General features: G+C 48.3%; 3 protein-coding genes across 6 annotated transcripts in view; 1 reads left to right on the top strand and 2 right to left on the bottom strand.

Moving 5' to 3' along the window:
- CPSF3 (cleavage and polyadenylation specific factor 3) overlaps positions 1-6293 on the bottom strand; it is a 33118-nt gene extending 26825 nt beyond the window's left edge. The window contains exons 1-4 of one of the 2 annotated variants that reach the window (XM_015588209.2): positions 6090-6292; positions 5177-5285; positions 1762-1825; positions 609-706 (exon numbers count right to left, since the gene is read on the bottom strand). In XM_015588209.2, coding sequence (XP_015443695.1) covers positions 609-706; positions 1762-1825; positions 5177-5184 — 170 coding nt within the window. In that variant the 5' untranslated portion in view covers positions 5185-5285; positions 6090-6292. Of the gene's footprint in view, positions 1-608; positions 707-1761; positions 1826-5176; positions 5286-6089 lie in introns of both variants that reach the window. The other variant, XM_006910224.3, reaches the window with a different exon arrangement.
- Positions 6294-6405: 112 nt separating this feature from the next.
- ITGB1BP1 (integrin subunit beta 1 binding protein 1) lies at positions 6406-15046 on the top strand. Of its 3 annotated transcripts, none has more exons than XM_006910222.3 (7): positions 6406-6539; positions 9101-9204; positions 10083-10161; positions 11492-11628; positions 13513-13605; positions 14086-14235; positions 14794-15046. In XM_006910222.3, the coding sequence occupies exons 2-7, from the start codon at positions 9133-9135 to the stop codon at positions 14863-14865; spliced, it is 603 nt and encodes a 200-aa protein (XP_006910284.1). In that variant the 5' UTR covers positions 6406-6539; positions 9101-9132; the 3' UTR covers positions 14866-15046. The 3 variants fall into 3 exon arrangements, with proteins under 3 accessions (XP_006910284.1, XP_006910285.1, XP_015443673.1); XM_006910223.3 differs by lacking the exon at positions 6406-6539 and adding an exon at positions 6686-7531; XM_015588187.2 differs by lacking the exon at positions 6406-6539 and adding an exon at positions 7560-7680.
- A 457-nt stretch (positions 15047-15503) lies between these two features.
- Positions 15504-27589, bottom strand: part of ASAP2 (ArfGAP with SH3 domain, ankyrin repeat and PH domain 2) — a 93732-nt gene continuing 81646 nt past the window's right edge. The window contains exons 24-28 of the mRNA XM_025045790.1: positions 26098-26269; positions 20810-20859; positions 20261-20349; positions 19735-19857; positions 15504-17899 (exon numbers count right to left, since the gene is read on the bottom strand). Of these exons, the coding sequence (XP_024901558.1) occupies positions 17825-17899; positions 19735-19857; positions 20261-20349; positions 20810-20859; positions 26098-26269 (509 nt within the window). The 3' untranslated portion in view covers positions 15504-17824. The remainder of the gene's footprint in view (positions 17900-19734; positions 19858-20260; positions 20350-20809; positions 20860-26097; positions 26270-27589) is intronic.

The following is a 27589-nucleotide window of genomic DNA, read 5'->3' as shown; positions in this document are numbered from 1 at the left end:
CCATCATCTACCACATGTAATGCAACTGTTGCTGGCTGTACAGAAAAGTTACATGTAACCATTTCATGCTGATTCTTTCAGAACACCAAGGGCAGACACATGCAGAGGGAAGAAATAATGCAGCCAGTCCTGGCATAAGAAAAAAATAGTAAAAGTATTTTTAAATATCAAAATACTTTATCAGGGATAATCAGAGAGGAAAGTAGACTATACCCAAACACACTCTTGGCAGCCAGAATTGTAACAAGCACTTTAGCGGCATAAAGTTGAAACACCACTGTTTATAAACAAAGTTACTACAGAATGTGACAAGATAGTGACCTCGAGGAGATATTCTGGGAAAAGGCTTTCTTGGTCTAAAGTTTTACAGCGGTCCCAGGCATATGCTATCTTCTTCTCACTTACTCCAGAGGTAGGAAAGTAAGTGTCACAGTAAATTCCTCTAACCTGCGATGCAACATGGAGTGCTGGCTTAGCCTTACACGTCTGCAATATGCTTCCTAGTAGAAAATATGCTTTCGAAACACCCGAATCTTAAAAATTAGAAAAGAATGATTTTTATAGTAAAAGTCCATGAAAATCAGTCGTTAATAAAGAAAAAAACTTACTGACTAATTAGTAAAAGATCAATTTCAGCTGGGTCAATTAAATCAATGTAAGGAAGAGCATCCATTCCTTCCAGGCCAGGGTGGATCCCACAGTCCAACTGAAAGAGATAGAGAGATCACAATCCCCTACACATTTTATTAAAATTCATTCAATGAAAAGACAATTTAACTGATCCATCACATACATAATCAAGATAGACTCCATACACTGGTTTTTGGAATGCAATTCTTATTAAATGTGGGAAATATGCCAGTAACAATTCTAACTTCCCAAATGGATTTAAAACACAGCTCACACTTGGGGTTATGGGACACAAAATTCAAGACATCTTCTTTCCAATTAGTTTTTGTCTAACAATGAATGAACTCTTTTCAAGAACTCTGATATCAGTAGATGACGGTCATTAAAAAAGTTTATAGATTGACTACCAGATCTGACTATTCTCCCAAGACAAGGGTTAGAAATGGGAAACTTTCCTGATCAGGGCAATTTAAGTATTTTAAGGTATTAGGGAACAACTTGAGTCAGTCATTAATGAGTTATACAATCACTTGGGGGGGGCACTTCTATCAAATTATATGTTTCTACCAAATAAACACAACAAATGACTAAAAGGATGACCATGTCTGACATATACCTGTTCTTCCAAGACTGGGCGAAGGGAGAAATGGGGACCAGGGAAATGTGATGAGCCACAGGACTGCCCTTCTAATGAGGACCATAGGAACCACCTGTCTTTCAGACACACGGAAATGGGCTTAGAGCAGCAGACTGACTCGCCTGGGGCCAGTGGTCCTACTGATAACTCACGATGCCAAACTGGCTCTATCATCACATGCTGCGTGTGTGTGAATGAGGTGGGGTAGTCAGGCTGATTAGACCCTCCAAGAGTGGAAGAGGGCCTTGAAGAAGCAATAGCTCAGATCTGGTCGACAATTTTACAATCTTACAATATATTCTCCCAGTTTATTTAATGTTGTCAAATTACTAAGTAGAAGTTTGTATTAGTTCTTCGTATTAACGGTTTATAGCATAGACTACATATACCAACTATGACATTTTTCTGAGTAGAACAGATAACTGCTATACCAGAAATGACCTAACACCCAGTGCAGAGCCATACTGTTAACCTGACTACAAAATAATAATTACCATTATTTTTCTTCCTTTGAACTCCAGAATAATACATGATCTTCCAACTTCTTGCCCAGCTCCACTGTAAACAATCAAGGGGAGAAATAAAAATGATCAAAAAACAATCAAAATCAAGCCCAATAAATTCAAACTTTTTTACAACTTAAAGTATGCCCCATTTGATGACAGCACTCACTCGAGGCAGATGAGAATTCCACAAAAGTACCAAGACAGGGAAAGACAGTGTTGATGTGAGAGGAGGAGGTGGCCCTTGGGAGTTCAGGGATTCTGCAGTTGTGAGAGAAGGTGGTACCGATCCAAGAAACCGTAAGGTTAAATTTATTCAACCTTCTGAATGTTAGGGTTAAATTATGATGTACTGAACATGTAAACTAGCAGTGACGCAAATTACTTAACTTTGAGAATCAGCACTTAAGTATAAAGCCATAAGCACTTCAAAATTCTCACTGTAAGAGAGCAATATGCATTTACCTAATAGCTTAATTTTTCTTATTTATACCTGTGAATCGGTCCCTTTCCTTCTACTTTATCATCTCAGTATATCTGATGCCAAGCACGTAAACAATTTTCTTTTCTTCCGATATTAATAAATCAACCTTAATTTCCAAGTATCTCAGGATATACTTTAAGCTAAACCTCACCTGTGTTTTAAATTTCTCATCTTCTTTGATGCTTTTCCCCAATGAGCCTAGTCATGGTTCACTCATTCACTCAATATTAAGCAGGTCCCGTTTGCCAAACCCTGTATTAAGTGCCTAGAGTATGGGAATATCAAACGCCAGGACCCTGACCCCAAGGACCTCATAGTCCACTTACTAGGATGGATGTATTCTCAAACTGAGATCCTACCTTAGAGCAGGACGTCGATAATGAAAATCACACCGTGGTGCCACGATGAATTTCTGGCCTTCCACTTTAACTGGTCCTCTATGCAACCCCTTAACTGTCCCTAGCTCAGCTTTCTCTTACAGTTTCCGCAGCAACTATTTCAAACTTTTCCTCCTAAATTTCCCCTCTGTCCTCTTTATTTGAGGCATGGGCCTTCTCCACATCAAAAAAAAAATAGTTCATTTGTCAATTTCCTCAACTTCACTTACCAACCCACCCACATCTTTGTCTCCTTCCATTTCTCCCGTAACAACAGAACAGACCTCCGTCTAAGGCTAATCTTTCCCCCAGGGTTCTCCATCCCATACGCTCCCTCCTGAGGAACTGAACGAACACTGCCATAGCACCGATGTCACCCTCCCTACCACCAGAATTTTAGCATGCTATGGCCGTTCTCATCCTAAGATGAAAACCCCTTCATTCCGAGCTCCTTTAGTTCCCTCCACATTCCTTTCCCCAGGCTGCTTCCTAAGAGAGCTGTATACACTTGCTGCCTTTGTCTCACCTCTACTCACTCGCCATCTGGCTTTTACCAGCCACTCTTCCGAAACTGTCCTTGCAAAGCAGCTCTTTGCTGCCACATGCAGCCATCCCCAGGCCTTCTCTTGTTCTCCTGGCAGCCTGTCACCTCTTCTACTCACTTCTTCACTGGGCACTTCTACTTCACGAGCTCACCCTGTCCTGCTGGTTTTCCACCTCGGTCTCCTTCACACTCAGCTGCCTCTGCCTATTCTTCAAATGCTGATGTTCCACGGGTTCTCTCCCTGGCCCTCTTCAGTCTTCTCATGTTTTTGACATGCTGATGACTTCCAAGTCTGTTTGTAGCCCGGACTGTTCTTCGGAGTTCCAGACCTCTAATACACACCTGGCGTTATCTACTGGTGTTATCCACCCACTGCGATAGCTGACAGGCACTTTATATTCAGATATGCCGAACTAGTTTTCACCTAGAGGCCCTTACCCTTCCTGAATGCTCTGCCCTCAGATATGGACATGATTGGCTCCTTTGCATCATCTGGGTCTCATCCAATCGTCACCTTCTCAGAGGCCTTCTCTTGACTACCTCTTCTCACTTGTCCTTGACACCATTCTATCATTACACTGATAACTACATGAAGGAACTGCATCTACTGCTTTATGGCTCGTTTCTCACTGTTTAAATGACAGCTCTCTAAGAGCAGGAACATTGCCTATTTCATTCACTACTGCATAGCTACAGGGCCTGATATATAGTAAACCTCAAGATATTTATTGAATGAGTAAAAACTCCACAAATTGTGAACTTTGGAAACATTATGCTAAGTGAAAGAAGCCAGTCACAAAAGGTTACATGTTATAGGATCCCATTTCTATAAAATGTCCAGGACAGGCAAATCTGTAGAGATGGAAAGTAGATTAGTGGCTGCGAAGGACTAGGGGAGCTGGAGGGGAATGGGTATGACTGCTAACTGGGTACAGGGTTACTTTTTGGGATGATGAAAATGTTCTGGAGTCAGACAGTGGTGATGTGAATAAAAACCACTGAATTGTACACTTTAAATGAGTGACTTGTATGTGAATTAAATCTCAATATTGCCATTGTAAAACAACAGAACTCCTATATTTACTCCAGACCGCCTCATCTCTGGTATTTCCTGGGTGAATAACATGACCACTTACCCGTTGTCCCACCTAGGAATCCGAGTCGACCTAGCACTCCTCTCTGCCCTGCCTTCCCTCCCCACAACTGCCCCTTTCAATATATCTGATCCATTACAAAGTTGTAAAGATTTCACTTTCTCACTCTCAAACCTACTTCTTTCCAACCCACTGCTGCTCATTTCACTCACCTCAAGCTATTACTGCTTACACCTGGATTATTTTAATCACATCCTAGATTCCTTCCACTCTGCACGCCCCTTTATTCATCTGCTACACTGCTGCTGGGAGCAATCTTCAACCTTCCCAAAACATAATTTCCACTATATCCTTTGTTGGCTCCCTATAACTGACAAAAAAAGACCCAAACTCCTCCGTATGCACACAAAGTCCTTCATAAGACGGACCCTGATTGCCTCTCCCACTTCATCTGCTAATCTTTTAGTCACGGCCATAAGGAAGGTGGCTCCAAACTGTGACCAGTCTCATTTGCACATGTGCCACTTCCTCTGGCCAGAATGTCCTTGCTCCTGTACTTTCTATACTTTACCTGTCGCTAAGTCCTACTCATTCTTTAAGACTCGGCTCATGCATATTTTCCAGGACACATGAGATAGCATCCTCTTCTCCTCAATCTGCTACAAATCCCTTTTCCATACTCTCGTGACACTCAGCGCAATGCCTACCTGTTATGACAGTAGTGGCTTACTGAGCACCTACCTGCCTGATCTTTCCTCCTCACAATAACAGCTGCTGTATCATTTCCACATGAGGAAAACAAGTTCGGTGAGGTTGTTAACGTAGCAAGTTGATAAAAGAGAGACTTAATTTCAGGTCTGACTTCAAAGTAATGGTTTCCTATAATTCCAAACGACCTCTCCAGTACCTTTTCATTTTGCACAGCAATTCTCTCCAAAGGGGTGACTTCAGTTAACTTGGCCCTCTGCCTTATGTGTATCCCCAGTGCCTAGTGTGGTGCTTGACACTTGACACTGCTGAATAGACAAAGAGATGAGAGGTGTGAACTAAGCAGCGAGAAACTTGTGTTGTGTCTCCAGTAGGTGCTCAATGAGTCACTGAGTATGTGTAAAGGAGATACTAACTTTTGAAAAACGCGCATTCATGTTGTGCTAATATCCAACCATAAATGTGTGTGGATTCAAACTGCTTATTTATAGAGTAAGTTCTCCACATTTACATTTCTCTTTCTAAGCAGCATCCCTCCGGTAGACGGCCATCTCCACTGACAGGCCTGCCTTCCCATGGACGACCAGGGGCTGAGTAACTGTCCTTAGGATTCTGAGTCTCCTCCTCTCTAACTCTCTAACTTCCTTATTCTGCTACAGTCTGAGCTCAAAACGGAACTCATAACTTACTGCCTCTCATATCGTGGCAAATGTCAAGTCCTGGAGTTCATAAGAAACAGATTTAGTTCTGTCTCGCACTGCTACAGCCTTATCCAGGTTCTCATCACACCCTGCCGTCGGCGACATCACCGGTTCCCTCAGCGTTAGCCACTCTTTAGCGTGTGTGAAAGCGCCCAGCGGCCCCACAGACCTCTCCCCGACCCCTGCCCTCCCAACTCCAGTATCATCTTCTTCCCTGAGACTAATGAAAAAGCGAAATCCCGTTCAACCTATTCACAGTTCTCCAAACCCGTCCAGCTGGAGAAGCCGGGCCCACAACTGCGGACCAAGGGCAGGCTGCCGAGGCATGGTCCAGTGGACTGAGGCAGCAACCATCGTTACCCGCCTCGCCCTCACAGCCAGCGGCTTCATTCCCTCTCGCCGGTCCCTTACAGGGGTCGGATCAGCAGCTGGTCACTCTCCTCTGCAGGAATCGCAGACATCTCGGAAGTCTGAAGGCGAAGCACAGGTGAGGAACAGGTCACGGGTGTCTTTCTAAATTAAAAGCAAATCCATCAGGAACCAAAGGAAGAAGGCCATCCACCACGAGCACTATTTCCGGCGCTCCCGCGCCCGCGACATTAGGCTCCTCCCCTCGACTTCCGGTCGGAGAACCCGGCTCGCGAGGTTCCTTCCTACGCGGAGTCCGACTACCCAGGCGGGGTCAGGAATGCGCCTGCGCGACATCTCGGGGCGGGGCCGGGGCCGGAGGGCGGGGCTAGCGGGCCGGAAAAGCTGGCGCTGGAATTAGAACGGGAGTGGCTTCCCCCGCGCGGGCTGCGGGGGCGGTGGGTGTCTGACCCCGGCCGCAGGCGACCCCGGGGATGGGCCAGCCGCTGTGAGGTGAGTGCCCGGCCCCGGCCGCAGCTGGGCTGAGCCTGTCCAGGAATGCGGGCCCCGAGGGCGGCACCGGCTGGGAGGCCCGCGGTGGGGCGGATGGGTGGGGCCGCGGGCGCCGCGGTCTCCACGGGGACCCGCCCTCCCGAGGTCGGAAACCCGGGCCCCAAGGCTGCGCCTAACGGGCGGTGAGAGCCGAGGAGCAGGCCGAGGCCTGCGGGAGGATGCAGTTCCCCGAGTGCCCGATTCCTGTCCGGGCTGGGATGCAGCTCCGGTGACGACGGTGTCGTGTGTGGATGGCTCCCGTCTGAAGGGCGACGGGAGCGGGAACACCGCGGGGCTGCTTCCCCTGTCCGACTCTATTTTGTGGGTTAGTGAGGAGCACTCAGTTTTCGTGCTGGCTCCTGTTGGTTTCTCCAGGGCTTCAGACCCCAGCTTACACTACACGTAGCAGAGGTTGTGTCTGTTTTGTTTACTGTCACCCTGCGCACCTGCGCGTGGCAGGCACAACACAACAGTGAGGATACTTGGGAAGCCGGGTGAGGTCTGGAAAGAGCTTTGGAGCCAGGTCTGTCTAGGTTCCAAACTTGGCCCCGTCTATTATTAGCCTGGTAGCCTTGGTGGGACGCTTTGGCTGCCACATTGAAAGGGGCCGTAATAGTGCAACCTTGCCTGTCAAAGGTATATGGAGCACCTTGCACTGGGCGGCACATGGTAGATGTTCAGATGTTCAGGAGTTGTTTTTTGGATGTCATCTCCCAAGAAAGTTCTCCAGTTCATTAAGCATGTCCTCTGCCAGGCTGTGCCAGGCATTGGGTAGACAGAGACCAGTATCCCACCCGCACTAGGAGCTCACAGTTGAGAGTACATATGTAGACAGTAGTAGACTAATGCCCTGAACGTTGGTGTCCTCAAGTTGTGGAGGGAGCATCCCTTAACCCAAACTGGAGGTCCAAGGGAGGCTTTCTAGAAGAGAAGCTTGAACTGAGTCTTGAAAGGTGAGTAAAAGATGGGAGAACATTCCAGCAGAAGGAATGGTGGGGGCAAAGCATGGAGACGTGGAGCAGAGGGATGTTAAGGACCTGGAGCAGCTCTGCATTCCTTAGAGAATAATTGTGAAGCCCTTGTGGAAGATGAGACTGGAGAGGTAGGTAGAGCCTCTTACGGAGAACCTTGCGTGTCCTGGTGAAGAGCTTTGACTCCTATCTCTGATTTTTTGGATCCACTGGAAAATTTTAAGCATCAGATTTGCGTTTAAAAGAAATTTTAGCTGGAGCTTGGTGGTAGATTTAAAGTGGCAAGGAGTCAGTCAGGCTGGGACGTGAATTCCTGAAAATTGCACACCACACCTTGTGCATTTTTATGGGTTGTGGGTCTACCACTTCCATCAGATAATGTACTTATATACAGCAATGGTCTAGTGATGATGTGGGGCCCCTTTAGAGACAAAGATGAGGATAAAACGAGACCGTTGAGGTGGTGTATTCAGTGGATCTTGGCACTTGCGTGGATTTGGGGCCTGGACTTTCATCAGGTCCATCGTTTTCCAGAAAAGAATTGACCATGTCAGCATGAAAGGAAATTATGTGTGCAGACTGTCTGTGGAACCTTTGAAGACGATAAAATAGTATTCATCCCATCGTAAGCAGATTCCCTTGTTTCCTCTGTAGAATCCGATCTTTGGTAAAAATCTATTATGTTGTCTTACTCATAAATCTTCTTGAAAAATGGGTCATAGTTCCCTCATCTATCAAACGCAGATTATCATCTGCCTTCTGGAAGCTTCTTGAGGGTGGGGGCCTAGACCCCCGAGCATAGTATTTGGTACAGAAGAGACCCTTAGAAAAAATCTGGAAAAAACGAATGTGTCACCAGGTTGCTGTGAGGATACACTGAGACAATGTGTTTGGAAATACTAGAACAATGAAACGTTATGCAGGCTAGTTAATAATTTCCCAAGTATAATAGAGGTGTTCCCATAAACAGGCAAGGATGACTCTTGTTTCCAAGGCATTAATTATTACTTTAAAAAAGATGTATGTAAGACCGACTCTGGGAAACTTAAGATAGCCTCCTCCGCTGGCTTTGCTGCAGTGAGGAGGTCAGTGCTAGCACCTAGCGGCTTTTACCTAAAGATGGTTCAGGACTTCGAGAAAAATGCACATTTCTGGGAGGTATGTACATCTTCTATAATAAGCCGTACCATTTTCAGAATGTGAACCCTAGATAGTAACTGAATCTCAGTGTCTTGAACCGATTAAAGAGAAGGCGCTGGAATATCTCGAGAACTAGATGACATGTTATCTGTCACTTCTGAGAACAAGGCTTTTTACACCTCTAGTTACGATAAGCTTTCTCCCCTTTTGGTTCCTTGGGTTAGATTTTTATAATTTAAAAAGAATGAAAAAAAGAATAGCATCCAAATTTTGTGGTCAGTGAAAAGTATTTGTAAGTAAGAGGAATATACCATGGACGTGGAAGACATTGGTGACTTTTTATTCTTGTTATGCATAAAGTGATTTAAAGTTGCTTTTCTGGGTGTAACTAAACAGCATTTCCTTTTCTAGGGGAGCCCCTCTGGATCAAGCTATGCTGAAAAATGTTCCGGAAAGGCAAAAAACGGCACAGTAGTAGCAGTTCCCAAAGCAGTGAAATCAGTACTAAGAGCAAGGTAGGGGGCTGGAATTGGGCCCAGAGTCGTAAAGCAGTGAGAATTGCCTTTCCTCTGACACTGCATGCGGGATACTAACCATGGCAGACCTGCTGCTAGTCTTCAAACTAGGTGTGTTTTTAACATGCATTTTTTGCACTAGAGACACATTCTGTGCTTGATTCAATTTTATTTTGTTTTGGTAGTTTTTCCGAAATTCTTAAATCCACTAACCTGAGTAGGACAGGACCTATAACCGGTCTCATTGAAACAAACACTGATTTTGAAATTTTTTACGTGATGGAAATTGCATGCAATTAAGGGGCTGAATCACTTGAATTCTAGGGTTTGTGGTGTACGTGCCTAAGTGATTCTCACTAACATGTACGATGCTTTGTGTTTTGCTTAAGTTTCGTTGGTTTTTCTTTGCAATTCACATAGTTACACCCCGCCAGTCAGCTTGTTTATTGCTGCGGGCCAGGTACTAGTTGGAGTAATTGCAGAAGCACTGGAATGGAGATCAGGAGATCTAGATTAGAGATCTGGGGTGTTTACTAGGTATAACCTTGGGTAAATCACTTCACCTCTCTGTCTCTGTGCTCATTTATTAAACAGATAATGCTCCCTGCCTGCTTTGTGCACAGGGTTCTTTTTGGGTTCAGTGGAGATAACGTGAAAATAAGGTGTAGATTTTCACATCTAAGTATCTGGTTTCTTATCAGGAGACAGAGGTACTGCCTTTGATTCAGACTGGGAATGCTGGCATCGCATTTCTACAACTCTGTCATATGGGAAAAGCAGTTGGGGTTAAATGTATTGATTCAACTCTAGTTAAGTAGTTGAATGTTTGGCAGAGAACTTGAGGGAGGATAGCACTTGATTTGTTTGTTATTTTGCAGTCTGTGGACTCCAGCCTTGGGGGCCTCTCTCGATCCAGCACTGTGGCCAGCCTGGACACAGAGTCCACCAAAAGCTCAGGTACGGAGGCGGGCGGGCTCGTTTGTCGCCGAAGGCCTTTGCTGATGCTCATGTAGTTTTACCAGGTGCTCAGGCCCTTGTGTGTTTGGGTTTTCTCTCTCCTCTGCCTTTTGACCAGAGTTTAGAAATGGCTGCAGATCTGGTGGAACGTGGGTTGGCGGTGTGGAGAGGCTGGTGAAACCCATTTCCTTGGAGGTTGGCATGTGGGCAAAGCACTCTTAATGGGTCCTAGAGCAAAAACATGCAGAAAACATCGTAGTAACAATTTAGAAGTTTCAAAATAGCTTTTTAAGAAATGGGGTGGCAGAGCATGAATTATACTGGACTCATTGTTGATGGAGTATAGGACAGATGTCTTGCTGATATAAAGGATTAGGGGCCATTTACCCAGATACAGCAGGTCGTAAACATCAGGAGCGCATGGCATTAAGGGTGGCATCTGTCACAGACACTTGAAAACATTTACACAGCCACCCAAATGAGTAGCTGTTTAGAAATTAAAAGGTGGCTCTAACCCACCTATCAGCCAGTGTCTGATTGGAAATACAGTGTATTCATTTCCTTGTCTAAAATGCCTCCACTGTTCCTGTAGGGTCACAGACTAGTCAGTCTGTAAAGGTAATGCGGCGGGGCAGAGAAGGAAGCACGTGATGTAAAAGAGAAGCTAGTGGGCGTAAGGTCTATTATCTCACCTTCAGATGCCTTTAAAATATTAAAAATGCGGCTGGGCATCTTTATATTACATAAACATCACCTAAATGTCATCCCATAGTATCTCCCTGCTGCGGTAGATACTGTCAGTACTTTGTGGTGACTTTGGGTTGTATTGGCTGGGTTTTATAGCTCACACAGCTCTTCTGCCTGTTACCCTGTTATGCGAAGGGACTTCCTGTCCAATACTGTTCCAAACTGTCCAGTGTTTTCTGGGTGACCAGTAGAGGTAGGTCAGGTTTCCTGAATCAGAAAAGTTAAATGTCAACATGGTTAACGACGGGGAAGAAACCAAAAACTAATTAAGTATCATTACGCATGATAAAGGTGCTCCATCATTAGTTGGCAATTTAATTTTGTTTTGAAATGAAGCACAGTAATGCTTGATTTATTCCTAGTTTTATATTTAGCATATTCTGAGTCACTGAGGAAAAGGTTAGTGAAATTTTAAGTTCTTTTCAATTACATCAAAACATTTTCTATTTTAGAAGATTTTATTTTTGTTACAGGTTAAGTTCTGATGACAGTCTGTTTCCTATTTGGAAAGGGACTGAGGACACCCTGTAATGCAGCCATTTCTTTTGAAGCCTTGCTATCACAATTTTCCTTTTACCTTTAGGACAAAGCAACAGTAATTCAGATACCTGTGCAGAATTTCGAATAAAGTATGTTGGTGCCATTGAGAAGCTGAAACTCTCTGAGGGAAAAAATCTTGAAGGGCCACTAGACCTGATAAATTACATAGATGTTGCTCAGGTAAAAAAAAAAAAGCTCAGTTGCATGAGATTCTAGAGTGTAAACTCACAGCCGAGGAGAAAGCTGTGCTCCCCCGAGGAGAATGCTGTGCTCCCCCGGGTCTGTCTCGTCTTGAAGCCATGCTTTTCTCCCCCGCCGTGGCCGTGGGGGGCGCAGGCGCCGTGGGGATGAGTTGTACTGGAAAGGCATGGCTCCCTCCTTCAGACAGCACTTTTACTTCTGGGCCTGACCGCCCTGTTAGCCTGAGAAGCTGTGTAGAGACCGCTCACACACCATAGGCTGGTCCTTAAATACAAGTCTGGCAAAGCCCACTGTGTCTCCGCTGAACGACTTTTAGCTCTTGGAATAATTGGCTTCTGGCAGTGTTGACTTAAGATGCCTTTTATTCATACTATTTCCAATAGGAATTGAGGTGAAGTGGGTTTCAGAAGCATCTGGGTCAAGGAGACAGAACGTGGGATTGCATGTTCATTCACGAAGGGATGTGACGACTGTGGGAGGTGGCCCTTACCAGTTCACAGAGTGTGGGTCACTCTAAGGGAATATGATCTCATGGATGAGAATAAGATCATGGAGTACCAGAGAACTCTTGGTGGTCAGGGCTAAAACAATTAGTATTCCAGCATTTAGTCTGGAATCTAAGGTCATTCCAACAATGTGCAAGCAACAACTAATCTAAGCATACGGTATTATACTGAAAGATTGCTAACGTTTCCCCCACCCCAAGTCCATTAGGGTTCTTTTCATTCTCATAAGGACAGCTACACTTCTCCTAACGCCATAGAATTTGGCCTTGTCAAATTTACTGACAATACCATTACTATTATTCTGTCTTTTGATCCTTGGAATTGCTTTAAACTGTGAGAAGGACGTGGTTCCATAGTGTAGCGGTTAGCACGTCTGCTTTACATGCAGAAGGTCCTGGGTTCATGCCCCAGTGGAGCCATGGTCCAGGGTCTATGGCCTGCCACCCTGAACAAGCCCAATGTCTGATCTCAGGAGCTAAGCAAGGTCAGGCCTGGTTAGTACTTGGATGGGAGACCACCTAGGAAGACCAGGTGCTGTAGGCATAAATAATAATAACAATTAAATAAATAAAAATAAACTGTGAGAAATGATTGGCAAGAGGTTCCTACGGCATCATGAGGACCTGGAATTAGGTGGACGTAGCATGTTTACTGTAATCTCGTTAATGTAGGCAGCGTTCCCACAAAAACAGTTATGGTATGGAACGTCTACTGATTGCCAGCAGTCTTTAAAAGACAGGTTAGGCGGTATTCTGACGTAGGGGACAGAGCCGGGTAATCCGCAGAGCCGGGTAATCCGCCGGGGATCATCGGGTGTCACCATCGGTTGTCAGCAGTTTGACTTGTTTCTGAATAGCTCAAAATGCTGAATGGTAGTTTGAGAGCAGAGTGGCCACTCGTCGAGCAGCTGACTCACCCAAAGCGCTGGGCTGTGGGGAGACCAGTCATATCCAACACCTGGGTGCCACGGAAAATGGCTGAGAAAATGGTTCCTGTGCCGAGTCCTGATGTTTCACGTGTTGACATTAGTATAACCTTTGAGTATGTGAAGACCTTTATTTTTCCAATGTAAATATTTTAACTTCACTGGGATCTATGAGAAGTATCTGTTTGTAATTAGGGTTAATCCCAAAGGGATGGAACAGTACATCTGTTCTGTTGATCTGCATTTTGCTCAGATTTGTTGATTGTAAAAATAAAAATAAGGGAAAATTTTTCTGCCTCTTTTGGAGATAAATTCTTGCTAAGCTAATGTTTGCTACATTCTTTAAAGGGTTTGTGATAGCCAGATATTAAAATTTGACTAGACTTAATATAACAATTTTTGAATGTATGTCATGTAATTTTTATTTTAAAGCAAGATGGAAAGTTGCCTTTTGTTCCTCTGGAGGAAGAGTTTATTATGGGAGTTTCCAAGTATGGTATAAAAGTATCAACGTCAGATCAGTATGTAAGTAACTTAATTTATTAAGAAGAAAATGTTTTCGGTATTGGGGAATTAAGGGCCCACCTGCAATTAGGTCTGTTCCTGTTTGCAGAGCAGTGGGTTTGTAAACATTCCTGGCAGCTGGACTTAGAAGGGACCTATTTCTTAGGGTGGGAGAAATGGGAGCGTCCCTTTGCTTCTCCTGTGTGGTCGGGCCCACGCCAGTGCCCCACTGCTGGCCCAGTGCATTTCAGCTTAGGGATCCCAACGCCAGTTCAGAGCAGCTGCCAGCTTGGAAGCTGGGCATGGGGAACGGGGTCATGAACTGAGATTATCTAGTGAGCATACTAGAATATCCCTTTGGGTGACGACCTGTAAAACTACTTTCTCCCAGATGCACAGATACACTGTCTAAAGCCTCACAATAAATCTGCATGGGAAAATCTCATCAGAATGGAGAAACACCTATATGAGCCATGATCTTTCTCTTCCTGACCTCTGCAGGACGTTTTACATCGGCATGCTCTGTATTTAATCATCCGGATGGTGTGTTACGATGATGGTCTGGGGGCAGGAAAAAGCTTATTGGCTCTGAAGACCACAGATGCCAGCAATGAAGAGTACAGCCTGTGGGTTTATCAGTGCAGCAGCCTGGTGAGCTGTCATGGTCCCTTAGATAGGGTCTCATTTATCAGACAGAGTGGCAAAACCAGGGACCAATTATAGTCTTTTCAAAGGCTGAAGAGATGCTGTCCACTCTGTATCTAACACCTGGCGTAGTACGATGGCTGAGGAGCGGGCCCAAGGCCAGCCAGCTGTCCAGACCCACTGCAGGTTGGGGGCTGTTGGCTGGGCCAGGGCAGCACTCGCATGTGTCAGAGTCAGAGGTTTGGGGTAGACACAAAGCGGGTGAGGGAGAGTGCTGTGTCCTCCAGGGGCAGAGGCACCCTGCTCCTCTGTACATCGTCGTCCTTACTGACTTGTGATGGTCCTCCCAAAAGGCCACAGTCCTGTGTGCTGCCCACCCGCAGTCCTCCAGAGGGAGCAGGAAGCACGGGGACAGGTGTGACCCAGGCAGGCTGTGTTGCGGGCCTTTCGGAACTGGTGATGTGTAGGGCCAGAGATGTTAAGAGGGTCAGATTTCTCTCTCTGGTCAAGTTAAGTTCAGGAAGAGAGTCATGAACTCTTACTGTACCTTTTCATTTCATGTAGGAGCAAGCGCAAGCAATCTGCAAAGTTTTATCCACCGCCTTTGACTCTGTATTGACATCTGAGAAGTCCTAAATTCTACAGTCAAGTGGAAGTCGACCTCACGTGACACCTGTTTTCTGTAGTTTTCAATTTGCAACGTTGAACTATTATGAAAATATGAAGTGATCCCTTGCTCTAGATTTTCTGAAGAAAATACAATGTATAAAACATCAATCATTTGTTTTTCTATTAAAATGTGTCTTATTAATAATGAGTTAACTTTCAATGAACTTATCTACCTATTGAGACTAAAAAAGAAACCTCACTTGTCACTTTTAAACACAAGATTAACCCCCTTAAGTGTCACAGAAGCGTTCTCAGTAATAAGCAGTGAGACCTCTGAGGAAGACTAATGGAGTCCGCTCCGTAGCACTTCCTGGTGACATGGTCTCTCTGGCTCCGAGTTCTAGTCAGGCAGAGCTCTGGCCTGGGGACCGCCGGGTCATGCTGGTTTGAAACAGTGACACCCCCAACTCAAGACACAGGAGAACTTTGAGGATAACAAGCTGGTAAACCACAATATCTATCAGCATTAAGAGAACCTTAAAAGATGGCTGCTCATGTTACAACTGATAGTATTTAAAGAATCTCAAGTACAGTAGGCTAGTGTATTTTTTAAAGGACTTTTTAACAATGCTTCGAGGATTAAAAACATTAAAAATAAAACCATGTCCATTTAAAAGTACTTTATTTTTTTCTAGTCAAATGACTAGTTAACGAGAGTAAATTTAATTAACATGCTCTAATTATAAATCACTGCATGAAGGACAATGAAAATAACTGATTTGGGTTATACAATATATACAGTTGAGCTGCAACTAGACCAAAGTAATCACGTAAGTGAATTGAGTATCATACATCTCAAATAGCATTCCAAGCTGCATGTTGCGTTACCCACGCCTAACAGATCACGCAGTTACCATCACCCTGTGCACATAGTTGAGTCATCCCTAGAAGTCAGATCTGATGGAAGTGGCACACCAAATGCCAGAATCCCGCAGCTAAGTTCATGAAACGTAAACCTGAAATATAAATAGATATCTACAGTGTTTTCTTTCCTCTCAGTTGCTTTTTTTTCTTTTAATTTGCAAAGAGCAAATAACTAGGAAAGGATATTAGTAGGGAAGTTAATATAATTTCTCCTCTGGCAAGAGTCATATTAATTACTGCACAATAGCACCACCAAATTGTAGACTGGAAAAATATTTCCTAGATATTTATGTACCAGTGAACCTGATAGGTTTGTCTGGGAGTGGGGTTCAAATGTTGATATGAATCAACTTTAATTCCTTATACAGCTGGCACCAAGAAGTCAAAAGACTGATTATAAGATACAGATGGGGGGGCGGGGGGAGGGACTGTGTTAAAATATACATAATAAGTGCACTGTGCCAAATACATCTGTTTACTTTCTTAAACCTATGAGAGAATTAACTAAATGAAGGGTTCAGAAACAAATTAACCATTAGTGAAAATAGATGTAGTGCTTAAAAAAAGACTTTAATTACAGATTTTTACCCGGAACTTTGAAAGGCAAAAAGCAGTTGCCATACAACATCGTAAAACATTCCAGTTTGTTCTGTCTTCCTTTATAATAGCAACAAAAAATACAATGCAATTAAAAAAAACAAAAACTCTATACTTACAAGAGTCTTGCATAATAAAGACAGGCTGCTTCAATCAAATGTACCATCATAGCAAATGCAATAAAAGCATCACCACCTTGCTTTCCAAGCCTATACTTATTTATTCCTTTACTTTTGGTCAAAATCCAAGTGGGCATTAAATGCCTATTCTCAAAGAGTGCCAAAATTTCTAATATTCCTCCTATGAACTTAGGCTCACAATGACTAAATAGAGGTATGACGGTCAAGTTCATTAAACTAATGAATTCTGATTGTATCATACACAACCTATTCCCCCCAGCCCCGTTAGCTTAAGAATGGTAAGATGGGGCATCAACCATAAAACGGGTCTCCTGGAGTATCTCATTACCTGGGACCTACAGATTTCTGCTATGCTCTTGATGACAAACAAATGGACAGATTAAATTTCAAAACAGTGTTACTACCATTACTGCTGGTATATTATATAAATACAAGACACTAAGCTGAGTAAACATTCTCATGAGCTAGGAAGGGAGGGCAGTGTGACACTCAGGAAACAGGAAGTAGGTGGTCATACAGCAGGGTCTGTGCCGTGGTACTCTACCTGTGAGGCAAACTCCAAAAACACCTAAAGCATATCAATGAGTTTAAATAACTGTTTTGCAATCCATCATCCTTAGTTTTTAACCAAATTCAGGAAATGCAGTTTTATATCACCTGGAACTGAATTATCTGCTATTATCGTCTGCCCTAACAAACTATTGGCAGTTTTGTTAAGTAGGATTGCTCACAATAGGTTACACATACATGCAGAATACAGTGAGAGCTGCAACCTCACAAATTAGTTGGAAAGTACAACGCGAATGTGTACATTTCCAAGTTGCTTTAAGTAAACACTGGGTGGATTTCAAAGGAAATCTCGAACAATATCTAAAAAAAAGTCTGTCATGGCGAACCGATAGCATTTTGTCTAGAAAGTCCAGGCTGGCAACAGTTTACTAACTTCCTAAAACAGTAATTATGCTAAAGGTCACCGACTTCGAAAATGGGCCAAGGGAAGCAGGAAGAATTCCTTCCAATACTCAAATGTTTTTAGGGTCAACTAATTCTATAGACTCAGGATCTTGATTATGTAGTTAAAACGACTTTTCAGTTCACCTTTTAGGAAATTCAGTTTTTCCTAACAAAAGTATAGCAATGTTTTATGAAAATCAAAAATTATAAAAACAATTTATAAATTGCCTTTGAGTTTTAAAAACAGAACAGTGGCATTTGAGAAAGTGAGCTACCGTACAATTCGTGAAACTGATTCTCTGGCGAGAGTTTGGGTACCAATAACGAAACAGGAACATCATAACTGTTAAGTGTTTTTGCTCGGTAGCAGTTTAGTCGGCAATAAAGTGCACAAAAGATACAGGAAATGCTCCTTTGCGACTGGGATCTCCATCGATGTGGCCGATCTGAAATGAGTAAGAGTTCAGGTTACAAAAATTCCAAGTGTTGGAAACTTTGTAGGGTGTTGTAGCATTTGGAGAAAAAAAGTGGTTCAGAAGAATCTCTTGAGAAAGAAACCACTTGGGTGGCACGTCTAAACTGTTTTTCCTTTTCTCTCTCACTCACGTATCAAACAGCGTGAGCCTACGATCCGTAAGGAACGCCCACAGGAGGGGTGTCAGGTGTCTGCACAGACGCAGCTGGCCTCTGAGTCCTGGCAGTCTTGGGGCACACAGGACAGCTACCTGACCACCACCACCCCTGCCCTTTTTTTTTTAATGGATGAAGAAACTGAGTGTCAGAAGTTTGTGAGCTGCAAAGTCACAGAAAGTGGCAAAGGTGACTTGGCCCCATTTAATTGTAGTCAAGCATTTAGAGCACCTCAATAAATCCATTTAATTTTGCTCTGAGTAAACTATATAAGTCATACATCAAGTATGATCTCAACAAATTATGCAGGTAAATAAAGTCTAAAAGAAAATCTCCAAAATATAAATTTTTTTGGGGGGGGAGGGGAGGGTTGAGATTATGGGTAGCGTTTACTTTCTTCTTTATACCTTTCTATTTTTCCACTGGTTTGAAAAGTACAGGTGTTTTCCAGATGCCTAAGCCTTTTGTCAGGCAGGTGCCCCATCCTTACGGTGGGTCGTATACGAGTGTGAGAGCCAGACCTGCTGCAGGTGTCGAGGCGTGCGGGCAGTCGGGGTGCGGGGAGGAAGAGTTTAGGTCCTCACGGATCCTCAGTCCTCACCCAGCCAGCCACGCAGCAGGTCGGTGAGCAGAGGCCCAGCGAGCCTGCCAGCACCTGGGAGCCAGGAGCAGTGGCCTTTGCTGCCCGTGCTGTGTGTAGCAAAGCAGACGGAGGAGGGAGCACTGGACCAACAGACACTTTAATCTCCCAAGGAGAAGAGACCATGAGAGGACACCGGAAACCTGCCGTGCCAGAGGCAGTGGTGACAGGCCCTGAGTTCACAAAGGCCCTGGAGGCCGGGAACTTGCAGCCCACACAGGTGGGAGCTTTCCTGGTGATGGCGACTAACAAGCCCCACCGCTGACAAGGTCCTGTTTGCACCATCGCAACTGCCATAAACTACCTGTATCTCCGCTCAGGCCGCAGAGCGGGTCCTTGGTGTCTACTGTGCGCAGATGCTGCCAGATGCTCTGCGTATACACTTCTGCAAGTGACTTACGCCTACTGTCCTCATTTTATAATGGCCGCCTGTCCCTGGGGGCCTGCTGTATAATCTCTGCCCCAGGGCATGGTGACCTCCCTTTCACAGACAGGGTGGCTTAGGCTTAGTGACATAAGCAACTTGCCCAAGTCACCTAGCCTGTAGGTACTGAGTCTGGGTTCTTAGGGTCACCAGGGGAAGCTCCACGTTCACCCTGTTCCGGCTCCCACCTGGACACCACTGAGCATTTCAGGACCAACACTGACACCAGGGATTCTGCCCTTGGGCTCAGCCCCCCGTACTTGCTGCGCCCCACCAAACTGGCATGCACAAGCAGTGGCGGGGTTGGGGGGCGGCTAGAACTCGGGCCTCATTTCAGACCCTCGAGCATGCTCTGGAAACTGCAGCCCAAGGGGCCTGCCAACCCTAATAAGAGAGGACCCCGCTGCAGGGACCAATCAGGCCCCCTCGGAAGTGGAAGTTCATGTAAGAGATATCTGGGGCCAGCAAGGGGCACAGTGGCCGGCAGCCTGAGGACGCCCGGGCAGGGAGGGCGCACCTGGGGAGAGACCCCTCAGGCCAGGTGTGCAGAGACCCAGCCCCCCTCCCCAGGCCGGACCCCAACTCACCCACCACTCTTGGTCCTCCTCCCCGTCCACGATGATCACGTCGCCCTCGGAGAACGTCAGCTCGTCTGGGTTGTCGGCCACGCAGTTGTACAGCGCCTTGACCCGCTTCGGCTTCAGCCTGGTCTGCGGGAGGGGAGGAGGGGTCAGAGGTTAGCGTGGCCGGGAGGCGAGGCCCATGGGCAGAGAACTGGGCCCAGGGGCCCTGACCACAGGGGCAGGGAGTTTTGGGAGGGGCCAGAAAAGGAAAGGAAGATATCCCAGCCTTGGAGAGCGGGGAACATGGCGGCTGGAGTCTGGTGTGCACAAGGCGTCAGTCCTGGAGCTGTGGAGAGAGGGCCAAGCCCACCTGCTGGAAGCTCTGGTGTCGCATCCTGCCAGATCAGTCCTGGGTACAGGAAGAGGCCACTCCACTCCCTAACCAGGGGAAGAGGGAAGATCTGCTTCCTCTGAGCCCTTGGGGAATAGGCGGCAGAGAGCTTATATGGCCAGAGCAAAGAGGCAGGACGAGGAGGGTTCATCCACTTACTGTCTGTGACTTCCTGGGCATGGGCGCGGGGGGCTGCACGGCCGCGGTGTTGGACAGAGGACCCAGAGCTTCTGTTCCAGAGAGATCCACTGCTTTAGGACCAAAATGAATCAACTCACAATATGCCCCTTCAGTCATAACCGTGAGACACAAACGATTAATACAAAAGCCATAGTATCAGGTCTGAAAGGCAAGTTTCCTAAGATTTTCTCACCTGTTGAGGGACAAGTCCCTCAAAGGCCAAAGAATCTGTGACTTCCATGTAACCTCTGTAGAGTGCACAGGTGTCACACAGTGAGACAGATGTGACCAGTTCCTGCAGACTTCTAGATCCCCAGGGGACTCTGTACCGCCCCACCCCCATCAGCAGAAGGGGACAGGGCTGTAGGTCCCAGAGCAGGGCGGCCCCAGGAGCAGGAGCATCAGAGGCTCTGCCGCGGGGAGGACGGCTGGCCCTGCACAGGGCTGCCGCACTGGGCTGGAAACGCCTCCCACTTTGCCTCCATGAAACAAGCAGAAACAGAGCCCAGTCCCAAATGAAACAATTACCAGGTCCTCTCGGCTGGCCTTTGTTGACCAGTGGGGTCGTCTTGTCCATCCTACAAAGAAGGGAGAATAGATTTGCTGAAACCTGAGGCCTGAGAAGCATGTCACCTGCCCCTCCTCACCCCCTTTCATAAAGGAACCGGCTGTGTTCAAGCTGAAATTGGGTGTTGATTTTATCACTGTTATTCAACTACCTCTTTTTATTTTCAGAAAAAGGAAGAGTGGCAGGCCCAGAGGACAGTGTCAGATCCAGGTCCTGACCCTCAAACCAGGCTCCTCCCAAGGGCTCCTGTCCATGCTGGCCTGTGGGCCATGACCCAGCACGGGGCTGGAAGCTGGCACCTGCCACCAGCTCTACCCCAATTTGCTCAGTCCCTTTCCCTCGATGGACTCAGAGGGCAGGGCTGAATCAGCTCTAGGGCCCTGAGGGCTCTGCCAGGACCTGTCCAGGAACCACAGGTCGGTACCATCCAAGCCTCTGTGCTGTGGTCCCTACTGTCTGTAACTGATGTGGCTGACTGGTTCAGGCCCTGCTCGTGAGTCTCCGGGCCCAGCATGTCCCAAGCCCTGGGTAGAAACACACAGGTAAGGGAGGCGGTCCTCAGGGCCGGCACGCAGGGGTCTGTGAACTCAGACTTGCCATCTAGAGGGCCTGGGTAAGAGGGTTTCCCTGGGTTGGCGTTTTCATCTGCAAAATGTGTGACAGCAGTTCTGTCAATTCTCAAAATAAGGACGAGTGACAGAATGTCTGTGATGGGCCAAGAGAGGAGCACGACCCCAAGTTCCCTGCTGCGACTTACTGCACCCAGCACTAGCCAGGCACACACCCGGGGCCTGCATGGGACGGGAAGGGGCTGGAGGGCAGAGGACGGGGAGAAGGCAGGGACGAAGGCGTCCCATCGCAGTCCACTTCCGGAGGAACGCAGTCCACTTCCGGAGGAGGAATGCAGTTCACTTCCGGAGGAACGCTTCCTTGGCTGCCCAGCCCGGGGCCTCTGTCCCAGTCTCAGAGAGACGGGGAGGAAACGCGACACTGACTTTGCTCACATTTCCAAGGAACTACTGAACTGACCCCTGAAGGCCTCGCCAATCTGACCAGTCCCGTCGTCTGATTCCTGCCAGTGTCGAGACAGAGCTCATCACGCTGACTCTGCTGGTCCCCGCGCCTCTGGCTAACGACGAAACGCTCACGGGGGAGGCCTGAGCCTCTAAGATGCTACTTGGCAAACTTCTCCTTTAAAGCGCCGGAGTAAACTCGTTAGGCCTTGCAGGTAGTGAGGTCTCTGCCACTATTCCACGCTGCCCTCGAAGCGTGAGCGTGTGACAGATGATGTGTGAGCAGATGGGCGTGGCTGCGTTCTAACAACACCTGACTTAACGGGCACTGAAATCTGAATTTTATACCCTCGTTATGTGTCGTGAAATATTCTTTTTGTTGCTGCAATCATTTAAATCTATAAAAACCATTCTTAGCTCACCAGCTGTGCAGAGCAGGTGGCTGCCTCTGGCCCTGCAGGCGTAGTCTGCCGATTCCTGCTCTAGGAGAACCAAAGTGAAAACCCAGATTCGTCCCCCGGATAACACTAGGGAATGGGGTGTATCCCTTTAAAAACGACTCAGACAGATCCAGCTGGGAGGCCCTCGAGCATCACCTGCTTTGCTGCCGCCTCGCCTTTCCCTTCGGTCCAATGAGATGAGAGAACACCGTTCCATGGAACAGGTAAGACCAAGAAAGGCTGCGCCAGAGGCGACTCATGCAGTGACCCTGGGGAGAGGCCTCCGAGCAATGGAAAGAATGTGCCCGGGGCCTCGCACCTGGCGGCCAACACCCCGGTCCTCAGAGCTCCCCGCTGACCGCTGGCAGCGGGCCGCGTCCCGCCTAGAAGTTCGACACATGATTTGGTCTCTTAAAGAGCAGCAGTTCAGAGAGCGCGACTCTGAGCCGAAAGCCGAAGAGAGGCACAGACCCCAACACAGAAACTGAGGAAGCACGGCCTGTGGCCGTTTTCCGGGCACCTGAGCGCACGCCCCTCGTGGCACCGCTCGGTAGCCGGTGAGATCCCACACACGCTGGCCGAGAACAGGAGGGCAAGGGTACACAGGTTGCGTTTCAGAGCGAGCTTGCAAAGCAGCACTTAACAAGTCCCGAGAGTCTTCTGATTAAAACCAGCAGACTGAAACATTCACTTCCACTTTCTCCCAAGAAAAAGAATCTAAAAAAAAAAAAAACTAAACCAATAAGAGGAGAACTGGAGAGGAAACCCAGTTCTGGAAGCTGAGCATGGCGGGAGGAGTCACGAGCAGGCCGGGCACCTGACCACTCCCGTGTGTGCTGTCCAGCACTGCCCCCCAAAGCCTCCCCAACTTCTGGGGTTGGGGGAGCGGGGCAACAAACAGGATCAGCCAAAATCCGCTTCCAGAGCGACCGAGTCCCTGGGTGCCTAGCGACTGCCCTCGCCTACCCCGCTGAAGACCAGAAGCTTCTACTCTTGGAGAAGGTGGACTAGAGCAGAGGCTCTGGACTCGGGGATGCCCGGTGCAGTTGTTGGGAGTATCTGAGAGACAGAGGGACTGAGTAAAGGTCTAACTTCATTTCTACATTCGACTCCAAGAAAATCTGCTCTCTTCAGGCCAGAAGAGACTGGAAGGCTATTCTCTAAGGAACAGGAAAAAAGATCCCAATTCAGGGTCCCCGATAAAACGGCCAGCAAGGTCAAACCATGGCGAAACCCACCTTGGCAGCTCTGCGCACTGGGGTGCAGTCTGTCAGTGAGTATTTAACGCCCCCTCAAGTGGCCAGCTCACAGGCAAGGGACACAGGATTTACAGGCACAAACTTCTAACAGGACAGAAGCCAAAACAAAGAGAAATGAACATGGAAGAGACAAATAGTGCAAGAAAAAAGCTAAAAAAATAAAAAAAACACCCCCAAAACCCATCATTAATCGTCTCAGATGAAAGAAAACGATCCCGTGACACAAACAGGATACTATTAACTTGAAAATTATATGACAGAAGAAACGAAAAACTCAATCAAAAACCTGTAAGATCGAGAAAATCTCCCAGAAAGTCGATTTAAAAAGCAAGCAAGCAAACAACACAGAAACGGACACCAGAAGGCGGCAGGGAGTGGGCCCGAGGCATGAAGCAGCTGCCCAGTTGGGCTGCACGTCCAGCCCCGGCCTCTAGGTGGGGCTATGGACGGGCTCTGGTCAAAGGAGCGTGAGCACCTCTCCAGCCACTGACGTTAGCACGCCTTCCTGGTCTTTCCTTCCCTTCAGAAGTAACCTTGGGCCCAGGGGACAAAGATGGTGGCGTGAGAAGCAGAAGGGGTCTAGGTCTCTGACTCACTCCTTGGGACCGCCGTACAAGCAGGAATACATACACAACCTCATGCGGGCAAGAAGTCAACTTCCATACGTTCAGCCACTGGGATTCAGGGGTGGGCCGTTAGAGCAGTTAGCTTAGCCCAATAAAAAAGAAAAGATGAATACGTGAAGGCCAAGGAGCTCTGACATCTGAATGGCAATCATATTGAAAGAACAGAAAAAAATAGAAAGCATTAAAAAAAATCAATGAAATTTCTCAGAACTGAAGGATGGAATTTACATCTCGCCAGTTTACATGTCATCATCTACCTGATGACACAGACGAAAATGGACCGGCCCGGGAGTGCCAGAGCCCGAGCAGGGACAGGAGGCATCCATGAAGGGGAGACCTGTCAGAGGGGTGCCTGAGGGGCACCAGGAAGGCATCAGGCCCGGATAGGGGAACCGGGGGTGGCCTGGCGGGGAGGGGGAGCCTCCATGTGGGGCCCCAGCTCTCAGCAGGGAGAGGAAGCTTCTGCACAGAGGGGAGGTGGAGGCAGAGATGGGAGCCCTGTTTCACAGATGCTGATCAACCAGGTAACCTGGGAGCCAGATCTCATCATGGGGAAAGGGAGTCACAAGTACCGCAAGGGCGGGAATCAGAATACATCCTGAGGAGCTTTAAAACATGGCCCCCAAATTCTTTACAGAGAGCAGTAGTCTAGACCCCACCCCGCTGCCCGCGTCCTGACCTGCTGCCCTGCCTCCACCCCAACCTGACCGAGTCTGGGCTCCGCCGCTGCCTGGCTAGGAACACGTGGTGGAAGCAACGCCCTGTGTGGTTTCCAAGGCCAGGCCTGTGTCCTGGGACTTGCTCTTGGGCCCAGTCACCATGATGTGAGGAAACCCTAGTCACATGGCGAGCCATGCACGTGTGAGTGCTTCAGCCAGCGGCCCCGGTGGGTTTCCAGCCGCCAGCCACGTGGCGTGGAGAGGCCGCCGTGATGCTGGCCTCCGGCGTTCGCCTCTTCCACTAAGGGCCCAGATACGTTCAGCAAAGACGAGCTAACCCCACTGCGCCAACCCAAAGCCCCGAGTGTCTGTGAGCATAACACGGTTGTGACTTGTGTCAGTTGTGGTGTGGTTTCTTACTAGAACCAAAACTGGAGACAGTGTGAACTCATGGATTTCAACGTAGGCAGAGCTAGAAACGTGGCAGTGAAGCTGTCCACATGTCCACACGTGCATGAACGTGTACGTGTGTGTGCGCGCACACGTGTGCACACCCAGTTCGCACCACTCACACACTGGCCTGGGAGTGGTGATGTCCCCACAGCAATGAGCACGCGAAAAAGGCACCCTGACCTTGGCTTCTAAACATCGTTTCCACTGAAAGGAACCATTTTCCACTGCAAGGACCCAGAACGAGAGCCATGAACTGGGCTCTTTGCCGGAAGGAACGTATCTGGATGAGCAGTGGACCTTGAGTGGAGTCTGAGGGCTGGAAGGCAGTGGCGTGCCCACATGGCCCCTGGTTTTGCTGGCTGCGTTGTGTTCGTGTAGAACACCCTCGTTCACAGGAAACGCGGGCCCCACACCACAGAGGGTGCCGGCGTCAACGCCACCTTGTGTGCAAGCGACGAAGAGAACCTAGAGACCTCACCTCCTGAAGACTTTAACTCCCCGCAGCCCAGTGTCTGTACCAAACAGAAATCCAAATTCAATGCGTGGAGATAGGATCCACATTCGTACAAAACTGACACAATTTAAAGATTCTTGATAAATTTTGAAGACACTAGAAACCTGATGAAACCAAGTTATGTGTCACTTGACCTCAGATGTTACAGCAGTAGAGACACTGGAGATTTCAAATGTTTGCACAGCAACTTGGGCAGGTGACCACTTGGAAGCTCCTTGAATGCAAGAAGCAAGGAGCCTTGCGGCCAGCCCTGAGGGGGCGAGGCGGGGAGGGGAGGTGGTTACCCCGGAGCAGGCCTCTTCTGCGGGAGGCGGCTGGGTGGCTGCGGGGGCAGAGGCGGGGGCGTGGCCTTGCTCAGCGGGACCCCAGGCTGCGCAGGCTTGCTCTGCTGACTCAGGGCTTCGATCACGCTGGGCGTTTTTGCTGCTGGAGGGGGCGGCGTGGGACCCAGAGGATCTGTGGAGAGAGAGGCAGAGGGTCAGACTCAGGCGTCACACTCCCAGCCTTCCCACCAGAGGCTCCTCCGACGAGGCGCCTTCTCCCTATCGCTGCTCTGTGAGGAGAAGCCCTCGCTTCCCCGCAGGCTTCCGGTGAACGGTAGTGGCGGGGAGCCCTTCCACGCCTCAGTTGGGGAGAGAATGCTTCTGTGAGCCTCAGTATTTTCTCAGCTGGAACTCAAGATGGAGCCGCCAAGACCATTCTGCTCCCGACCCTGGGACCTGGAGCACAACCCAGGCGGCTGGGGCCTGGCTGGCACCGGTCCTGCCCGGAGGAGCCGGGCCTTCCTGGGACAATTCTTTCTGCCCCCGTGGACCCAGGGGCCGCCCCCTTCCCCTGGGCTGCACGCGGGTCAATCTGAGGAAAGGCTGTGAAGAACTCACTCTCTGTGGGCCGAGAGGGGGCGGGGCCACGTGGCGGTCCCCTGCACTTTGCAGACCCGGAGGCTCGGGCTCAGAGGGGGCCCGCTTTCGCTGAGGGTCACGGAGCTGGTGAGGCGGCACTGTGCCCTGAGCCCACGTGTGCCCACTCCCCTCGCTGGCAGATGTGAGTGCTGGTCCCCGAGCGGCCAGCGTTCTCCCCCACCCTTGGGCGGCACCCTGCCTCAGGACAGAGGCGGACACCTACGAGTCAGCGGCTCCTCTCTCCCAGACAGCCAGGGAGGCGGAGGAGGGAAGGGTTTAGAGTCTGCCTTTCTTCTTCGTTTTCACTCCTATTTCCTTCTACTGCTTTAAAGTCAAAAGACAGACGAGCATGCAAATCCACCCCCACCCACAAGAAGGCCAGACCGAGAGGCAGAAAGGTGGGCTTCTGGGACCTTCCAGGTGACCCCTTGCTGTCTGAGCTGGACGACCCCCGCCCCACTCCCAGCCTCTGGAAGACCCTCCCAGACACAGCCCCTGCTCTGCGGGCAGCCACATACCCATGGCACTTTCTGCTGCTGGGCTGGGCTCCTTTTATCTGTGAGGTTAAGGAAGGCAGGAAAAAACTAGGGGCAGGGGAGCCCCTCCCTCCCACAGAGCAGGCAGGAGAGGGCAGCTCCAGGGCTGGCCTCACAGGCCAGAAGGCACGCCCGCTCTGCGCTCTGAGCTGGAGGGGAACCACCCCTGGCGTGGCCCCTAGGTCCTGGGACTCTCGCTCTCGTGTGAAGAGAAACGTTATAATCCCGAAGACTGTGCCCAATGTGAGAACCACATGGCCAGAGGAAAGGAAACCCTGAGCTAGCCTGAAAGAAGGACGTGCTGCTGAAATGTGTGGGGGCTCAGAGAGGGGCGTGAG

The sequence above is a fragment of the Pteropus alecto genome, unplaced genomic scaffold (genome assembly GCF_000325575.1).
Source record: "Pteropus alecto unplaced genomic scaffold, ASM32557v1 scaffold61, whole genome shotgun sequence".
Lineage (NCBI taxonomy): Eukaryota > Metazoa > Chordata > Mammalia > Chiroptera > Pteropodidae > Pteropus > Pteropus alecto.
This window is presented reverse-complemented; position numbering and strand designations above follow the sequence as displayed.

What these genes read in the sequence shown, in the direction of transcription:
- ITGB1BP1 (XM_006910222.3), top strand. Translation starts at nt 9,133, where the DNA reads ATGTTCCGGAAAGGCAAAAAACGGCACAGTAGTAGCAGTTCCCAAAGC. An exon ending in AGAGTCCACCAAAAGCTCAG is followed by an intron (nt 10,162 to 11,491) that starts GTACGGAGGCGG and finishes TTTTACCTTTAG; the next exon opens with GACAAAGCAACAGTAATTCA. An exon ending in ATTACATAGATGTTGCTCAG is followed by an intron (nt 11,629 to 13,512) that starts GTAAAAAAAAAA and finishes TTTATTTTAAAG; the next exon opens with CAAGATGGAAAGTTGCCTTT.